The following is a 9,081-nucleotide window of genomic DNA, read 5'->3' as shown; positions in this document are numbered from 1 at the left end:
ATTTACCCATCTGCCACTGCTCCTGGCTGGTGTCCAGTGTGTGAGTAACATGGGTGAGAAGCTGTAGTTTTACTTTGTCATTGTTTTGAAAACTGTAGGTTGCCATACAAAGGTTCACTAAATGTCTATGTTTCTTGCCTGTAACTTAATGTTATGAAGAAATTAATTCAGTTTTCAGGACCTGCCATAGAGAGCTCATGAGCATAAATCCACACACCTAGGCTGCATCCAGAAATCATTCTCCATCTCCATTTGCATATAACATCCTTGTGTCCATGGTGTCATTGCAAAGACAGCATATCAATGATTTTTATTTGAGTTTAACAATTGAAGATGAAAAATGACTGAAGTCAACCAAGCAACCAAAAAGAGATACAAAACAACTACAATTAGAGGCAAAACAACCATAAAGAAATATAGACCTCAAAGAGACAGGAAACACCTATGATGAATCGAAAACAACCACAGAGTCAAAATGACAATGGCGAAACACAAGACAACGATAAACACAAACACAAATCAATCTCAAAGAGATGCAAAGTGACCACAAAGGCACAAAGCAACAACACAGAGACACAAACAAGAACCACAAAGAGATGCAGAATTACTACTGTCTCAAAACAACCACAAAGAGACTCCAAACTATGACTAAGAGACTCAAAATGAAACCATAGACACACAAAGGACTACAAAGACATGCCAAATGACCATGAAGAGACACACAGCAAACCCAAAGAGAAGCAAGATGACCACAAACAGTCATTAAATGGCATAAAGATATGAAAAGTCGAGTGCGCAGAGAAGAAAAATAACCATGAAGAGACACATCAACAAAGAAATCAACAATGATAAAAACAGCTACAAAAAAATGCAAAACAACCACAAAAACAAAGAAGGAAAGGAAATGTCAACAAAGAGAGAAAAAACAACCGCAAAGAGATGCAAAATGACCTAAAAAACTCAGATAACAATAGAGAGATGGAATGAACACATATGGATTGAAAACAGCCACAAAGACGAGCAAAATGACTACAAAGAAACACAAAAAAACAGAGACGAAAAATGACTGTGAGACACACAACAACCACAGAGGTGCAAAGGCGATGACAAAAGGCCACAAAGCAACCAGAAAGAGATGCAAAACCATACAAAGAGATGTAATTGATGAGAATTCTTGGTATGAAGATGTATGAAATGATACCATAGAGGTGAAAAACAATCCCAGAGACAGAGGATGTCAACAGAGATAAAACATGACCAAAAAGAGGCTTAGAGCAGCACCGTCTTTGTCTCACACACTGCAGCATGTGTTTGTAAAGTAAGTTGGGTGCCTAACTGATTTCAGATAAGAGCTTCAGCAGGAAACACACCAGCTTAACCTCATCGATAATTTAGCCCACATCCTCTCAATCCCTCTCTCCACTCTGTTTCCCTCTTTCCCTCTCACTGTCTGATGTTCTCATGCCCTGTCTCTCTGTCTGTCCATCTTTCTCTCTCACTTCATCTCTTGTTTATCCCATTCATGTGCCATCTTTGACTCTCCCATGTTTCTCCTTCCCCACCCTGAATCTGGGAGAGAGAGACTGCAGATTGAATCAATTATTGAAAGAGCAGGGGAGAGTGAGGCAGCCGAAAGATTCAGGGAGGAGTGTTTGTTGGTCAAAGTGTATGCTCAGATTTGTTCTGGAAGGGCCCTGCAGTCAGAGCAGAGCTGCATACAACAACAGAGGCTACACATACTCTCAGAAGCACTTAAGGTTAATCATTACCAATGCATTAATCTATGCCTCTACCACTGTTGTTCTCAGAGCTGCGTGGGAATCTGTGGTGTACTTTTGACATCTGAAAAAGAAGAAAACCTATGTAGCATGCTGGAATGAAGAAATAGACAACAACAAACTATCTGATGAAATTTGAAAAAAATACTTGAATCACTTGTTATCCTCATTCTGTTTCCAACTGTTATTTGTGCACCAGGATGTATTGCAGTCAGTGTAGCAGCATCTGTGGACTGGATCATTCAGACAGTCATTTACTGGAGCTAATACATAATTCATAAGGCTTCTACAAATGCCATAACTTGTTAGTTTTTCCTCATGCAGTGTTGGTTTGCTATAGAGCTGTTCACTTTTCCCTTTGATATGTCTCTGATTTTGGGATTGAGTTTATTTTCAATTCACTTTGTTCATTCTATGTCGTCATCTACAAAGATTGTACTGGTATAGTCATGTATAATAACACATTTACTACTAGAGTTTTTTTTTTTATTCTTTTTCATTTTGTTTTCCCTTTTTGCCAAATTCTCTCATGTGCCCCAAAAACCCTCCTTCCTCACACATTCCCCAAACAGAGGACAGTACTCAGTTGCTCATCTCTGCAGATGCCAGTTACAGCACAGTCACCAATGGTATGTGAGCATAAAGTTCTCTGCCCTGCCCCGCTCCTTTCCTCAGGCAATGAATGGAACCCAGTAAACAGTGCAGTGAAAGTGACAGTGACAGTGACTTATACGTATCAAAATGTCTAACTCGCTTGACCCAGTGTAGAGTGAAGATGTTTTTACCTTTATTACTCTTCCCTTGGTATTGTTTCTTTGTGCTTTTATTTTTGTTTCTGAAAGTGTTTGGCTTTTCTGATGGATATGATGAGCTTTTGGTGATTATGACTACGTGCACAGATGAACAGTATTTTATCATAACTGTTTGTCTTTCCATTCCCTTATCCCTGAATCTTCCCCTGTCTAACTTGCTTTCCCTTTCTTTTAGGAAAACAACCTGATGGAGCTGTGGAGAACAATCAGAACAAAGGTAAAAGCCCATGACATGTGTGCACATGTAAAGGTCATCTTTCTTGATCTGCAGGTGCAGTAGTAAAGAGAGTGTACATGTTTTGTGTGCTTGTGTTTCAGCCAAGAAGCAGGATGGAGGTGTTGCCATGGAAATGCAACCCTTGAAGAGTGCAGAGGGAGGGGAGGTAGAGGACAGAGAGAAGAAGAAGACCAATGTTCCAAAGAAAGAGAAGAGTGTCTTGCAGGGCAAGCTCACCAAACTGGCGGTTCAAATTGGCAAAGCAGGCAAGAACTGTTGTACACAATCTAGGCAGGATTTCCACTCTCCTAGCATCCGCTATCATTTAGGAACTGTCTCCACTTAAATGAACATTGAGTATAGTTCAAGTTCTTCCAGAAAGTGATAAATGAATTGTGGGAGTTAAGTGGACTTTGAATTTCAGTTCCAAAGAGTCATAGAATTATATTTTACTGCTGCTCGGTGATTAAGAGATGTGTAAACGACTAAAGACATTCATGGAATTTGATCACCCTGGTAAAGCAGTGATGTGAAAGATAAATTATATGGTTCTTCACCAGACATGCATTATTTCAGACCTAAATAAAATCAGAAATGTTGAATAAATTCAGAACAGACTGACTAAGTGACACAGTCATCATTTGTTCCTTCTTAGTGCAGCAGTAGCTCAGTCCGCAGGGACTTGACTTGGGGACCAGTCTATATGGACTTTGCCAGTTGAATTCTTGACACTGCCGTGGTGTCCTTGGGCAATTCACATAACCGCCAACTGTTCCTGGCACCTCAAACAGGGCAGCCCCCTATCCATTGATGCATTTGTAAGAGGCTTGTTTTGTGCATGTATAAAGGATGTTTTAATAAAGTATTTTCTTCTCTGAATCTCCCCACAGGTTTGGTGATGTCTGCCATTACTGTCATCATTCTGGTGCTGTATTTTGTCATCAACACTTTTGTCGTTGAAGGTCTGTTTTTTGTACACCTTCCCAACAATTGCATATATTGTTTTGCTTTTACTTCCTGGCACATTTGACTTATTCCAGTCATTTCACATTTTGTTAAATGCGTACCATTCTGCTAAATATGAATGACTATTGAGTGGACTGTTTGGTTTGATATATAGTATGATGTGTATTGCAGGTCATACATGGTTGTCAGAGTGTACACCGGTCTACGTCCAGTACTTTGTCAAGTTCTTTATCATTGGCGTCACTGTGCTGGTAGTGGCTGTCCCGGAGGGCTTACCTCTTGCTGTCACCATCTCTCTGGCTTACTCTGTCAAGGTAGACCCACACATTCTGTTTCATGAATGCTTTGCAAATGGAAATATAGTTATTATGGGAGGCTCTATAACCAATGTAACAATGTGCACTGAATCTATTATGAAAATGCAGCTTTTGGAAGATATACTTGCTCATTTCTTGCTAGGTGTTGGATGAGATGATTGATACTGCTCATATGTCCATTCGATCAGAATTAAGGTTGATGGTTAGTTGAGCTTAATATCCATCCATCCATCCATCTGCCATCCACCCATTTTCTTCTGCTTCTGCTTGTCCCAGCCTGGGTTGTGGTAGTGTTAGGGTTAGGCAGCAAGATGAGCAGAGTTTTCCAAACATTCCCCTCTTTGGTAATGCTTTCCTGGGGGATCCTGAGGCATTCTCAGGCCAGATAACATATGTAATCCTTCCAGCATGCTCTGGTCTCCTCCCAGCTGGATGTTCCCAGAGAATGTCGAAAGTGAGGCCTAGGTGACATCCTGATCAGATGCCTGAACCACCTGGACTAACTCCTTTTGTAGCCATGTAGCAGTTGCTAGAAAATGAGTCTTTGAGCTCCTCACTCTATGTCTAAGACAGCCACCCTACTAAGGAAATCTCATGTATCTCATACTTTTGGTCACTACCTACTTCTCATACCAAGAACTGACTGGTGGAAATGAGATCAACTGGTGAAGCAAAAGCTTGCCCTCTCGCTCACCTTTCTCTCTTCAACACCGTGGTATAGTATTATACTTGCATTACTGCTGATGCAACTCCGTTCTTTGAAGAAGACCCAGAGATATTTGATTCCAGAGGGACCAATCAACTACAAAGGTCTTTCAAGAGACGAAAAAGACTCCTTTTGGTCAAGGGACAAGGATGCATACATCACCACAAGAGCAAGACTGAAAGCTGGTATCAAGAAGGCAAAGAGAAGACATCAGCAGAGACTGGAGAGCGACATCAACACCAACAGCACTAGAATATGTGGCAGGCAATACAAAAGTCACATGCTACAAATGCAGGAGAGCCCCCATCATGTGTGAGGCTACGTTGCTGAATGAGCTTAACATATTTTATGCTCACTTTGATATCCTCAAAGAATCAGCTAATAAGTCTACTCTGCCTGTAGAGGACCGGCCACTGTCAGTAATGACAGAGGATGGGAGAAAAATCATGCTGACACTGAATATAAATGAGGCTGCTGGTCCAGATAATATACTTGGCTATGAACTGAAAACATGTGCCAATCAACTTGCTGATGTTATTACTGACATTTTCCACATTTCACTCTCACAGGCGAATGTCCCTCCCACTTTAAGACATGATTATTACCCTGTGGCTCTCACCCCCATTCTTATTGAGTGCTTTAAGAAATTGGTTCTCCATCACATCAAAGACAACACCCCTGCCAGACTGGACCATCGCCAGTATGTTTTCAGAACCAACAGATCCACAGAAGTAGACAAATTAATTGCCCTCCACTCTGTTTTGAAGTACCTACAGAAGAAGAGTTGCTACATCAGAATGCTGTTAGTTGACTTCAGCCCAGCATTCAACACAATTTCCCACATAAAGCTGATTGGAAAACCAAACAAACAATCCGGGCTGGAGTGCAACTCACACATCATCAGCCATGTAAACAACGATGAGAGTTCATATTGGGAGGAAATCAACAATCTTCCAGGGTGTGCACAGAGAACAATCTACTGCTCAACATCAGCAAAACCAAGGAGCTTACTGGTGATTTTTGAAAGAAGGAGGCAAAGACACAAACCCTTGTCTACATGAGTGGAGCTGAGGTGGAGCAGGTAAACAGTTCCTTGGAATTACCATCACTGAGAACCTTTCATGGTCATCACACATCACCACTCTGGTTAAAAAAAGCGCAGAAAAGCATCTACTTCCTAATTAAACCCACCAAGTCAAAATCTGTTCACCCTGCTGACAAAAGATACAGAAGTATCTGCTGCCATACCACCAGACTGTGGAGCAGCTTCATTCCCTAGTCTGTGAGACCTCAATTCAGCATCAACACACAATTGTCTTAAAAAGATGTAGCGGGATTCAAAGGACTCAGACTTCAGATTTCACCTCGGCCCTGCATAGCATGAAAACCCTTGTGATTTAAAAAAAAATCACAATAAATGTACCTTGTACCTTATATCTGTTTAAAAATATCTTAAATAAAACAGTATTATAGCTGCTCCTGAATTTTCATTGAATGACCATTTTTTGCTGCCTCCCTCTCGACTTCTTTCAGTAAATCCATTTTATTTGTCTCTGTCCTTGTGTCCTTCCTCCATCCATTATCATTCATTCTAATTCTACCCTTCCATCCACTCCTCCCACATCCCTCTGCTCTCCATCACTATCTCATATGTAGAAAATGATGAAGGACAATAACCTTGTACGTCACCTGGACGCGTGTGAGACCATGGGCAATGCCACAGCCATCTGCTCTGATAAGACCGGCACTCTCACTACCAACCGCATGACTGTGGTGCAGACTTTCTTAGGTGAGTGAAAACAAAAAAAATCATAATATTAAAATTAAATTCAACAAGATTTAAAGCTGTAGTCTGTAGCTATTTTTGTTATATTTGCAAAAACTGTCATTATGATCTGACAGGAGAATAAGGTACAGGTCAGCTGAGTAAAAATCCACTGTCTGTGAGTCCATCCAGTGGCCCTAATTTGATTTGCAAGAATCCACTGCTCCTGGCTCAATACAACCAATCAGAGCCAAGGGGAGTGTCTGAGAAGTGGCAATAACTCTGGTGCATAACAGTCATTCTACTATGGAAAAGTGTTATTCTGTTTTTCTCTTGCATACAGGCGCAGTGCCTGCTCTTATCGGATACGTTCAAACTCAAACTGTTAACAATGGCAACAGACAAGAACAACAGAGCCAAAAAAGTGATGTTGCAGTCAAGCTACATAGCTTGTTGCTAAATCTAGCTTGTTAGCTTGTATGCCTACTCCGGTGTTTGGGTTTATGTTTACGGCTACTGGTTAGCAAAAGTGTTTTTCAAGTGACCAGACAGTTATAATAACATTAGTTTGTGCTCAGTACGCTCTGAAGTGGTTGAACTGATTTAGAGAAATAATGTTACTCATGCTTCAGAAAGGCAGCATGCCATTGCACCAGGTAATGATTATGTGGTTACTCCATCTACCGCAATGTGATGAATATTGTTTTTTTACTTGGGATATCTATAGTGATCTGCATGAAGCACTTGTCATTGTAATTTAGTGGTATTGATCAGAAAGAGAACAATCTGCAATTATGTGTTGTTGTTATTTTGAGTGTGACATCTTGGTTATCTGGCATCCTCTGTTACCATGGTTACAAGCCTGCACGTGCACAGCAGGCTCCTCTGTGGGAGGAGCTTTGAAGGCAGGGCTGCAAGCAGCAGAGAGGAAGTAGGAGGGACCTGGGAGCTGTAAAGTCCACTTTTTTCTTAAAACTCCAGACTGCAGCTTTAAGGTTCAAGATTCAGTTTATGAACAGAGGATTGAACAACAAAATGATAGTTGTAGTCAGTCACTACTCACAAAAGCAAAATTACATAAATGGATAAGACCAATGAATTTATAAGTCTCAGTCTGATGAATGGAGCTGCTCTGTAGTCTGGTGGTACTGCAGCAGATACTTCTGTATGTCTTGTCAGATGGCAGCAGGGTGAACAGACTGTGGCTGGGTGGGTGTTGTCTCTTATATAGACAAATGGGCCATGGGCTGATGTATAAATTGTTGTTTTTGCTGAGATTGCTGACAGATTTTGACCATTTGACACACGTTAATCTTCGATGTCAAACTAATTGCAGGGGCTGCTGGAAGTATAGAGATAAGTTGTTTCCTGTAATTTTCCTGTTTAATGGTGAATGACCATGGCCATGCCGTTCAGTAAAAATTCAAGCTTTCAATAACCTTTACTTGCAATATTGTCAAGATTGCCCTTACAATATTTGAAGACAATCAGTATGAAGCTGTCATGCATGAGGTTTTGAGCATATTTAGGTCCTCTAAAGTGAATTACTTTGGCATAGAAAGAAAGAAAGAAAGAAAGAAAGAAAGAAAGAAAGAAAGAAAGAAAGAAAGAAAGAAAGAAAGAAAGAAAGAAAGAAAGAAAAAGAAAGAAAGAAAGAAAGAAAGAAAGAAAGGAAAACGCTAGTCGGGCTTAATATCACATTAAAAAATGTAAAGCAGATTAATCACACTCTAACACGCCCCTTTACCTTACTTCATTGAACCCTTTCCCTTCACACTCCACACAACTTTGTAAACACGATTGAAGCAGATGACTAAATGTTGCTGAGCATACTGAATGGAAAAGTCTCACTCCAGCCAGTGTTACTGTCTAGTTGTTCCATTCTTTCACAACCTCAGAATGCTCATGTTAATAGTCAAACATTATACCATTGCTAGCAGACTGTTGTTGAATAGCATGATTAACATCATTAGCAGGGAGCATGGATTACAATAGCAGGTGATTAGCAGGGATAGCAATAGCTGCCCCTCAACATGCGGTCCTCTTGTGTATTGAGGAACTGCAGAGTTTATTCATGGTCAAACTGTAATCTGAACTGTATATGTACTGTCTGCACCGGTGGCGAACAGCCGTCTGCTTTGAGCTCAGCCACTGCCCGACGCTCTCCACTCACTCACTACGAACTGCTCTGTTCTCAACAGAGCCACACCACTCTCCAGAATCCAGTCCAGAATCTGCTGTTGTCTAGGCCATTTTAGCTTCAGCTTAATTTTATTTTAAGTTTAAGCACAAAATGAAGTTCTTTGTCAAAAAATGATAAAACACTGTCAGGTTTATTATGTCTGTCTACACACTGAGACACTTACAGCAAAATATTTTGAAATACTTAGCAAATATTGGTATGTGCAATTAATCAAACTAAATTAATCTTTTTCATTGAACTAACCATTTAAATATATTTGTATTTTTTTCTTCCCAGACACCTGGCAGCACTTCTGCTCATATTTTCCTCAAATTCAA

The 9,081-nt window shown here is 40.5% G+C and overlaps 1 protein-coding gene across 6 annotated transcripts in view; it reads left to right on the top strand.

Annotated features, from left to right (window-relative positions):
* atp2b3b (ATPase plasma membrane Ca2+ transporting 3b) overlaps positions 1-9,081 on the top strand; it is a 108,575-nt gene that overhangs the window by 50,332 nt on the left and 49,162 nt on the right. For all 6 annotated transcript variants that reach the window (XM_037105013.1, XM_037105011.1, XM_037105008.1 and 3 more), the window contains 5 exons: positions 2,766-2,807; positions 2,909-3,073; positions 3,698-3,769; positions 3,945-4,087; positions 6,453-6,585. In XM_037105013.1, coding sequence (XP_036960908.1) covers positions 2,766-2,807; positions 2,909-3,073; positions 3,698-3,769; positions 3,945-4,087; positions 6,453-6,585 — 555 coding nt within the window. The remainder of the gene's footprint in view (positions 1-2,765; positions 2,808-2,908; positions 3,074-3,697; positions 3,770-3,944; positions 4,088-6,452; positions 6,586-9,081) is intronic.

Source organism: Acanthopagrus latus, chromosome 7 (assembly GCF_904848185.1).
Source record: "Acanthopagrus latus isolate v.2019 chromosome 7, fAcaLat1.1, whole genome shotgun sequence".
In the NCBI taxonomy this organism is placed as follows: Eukaryota; Metazoa; Chordata; class Actinopteri; order Spariformes; family Sparidae; genus Acanthopagrus; species Acanthopagrus latus.
The sequence above is the reverse complement of the archived record's forward strand: the minus strand, read 5'-3'. Positions and strand labels throughout refer to the sequence as shown.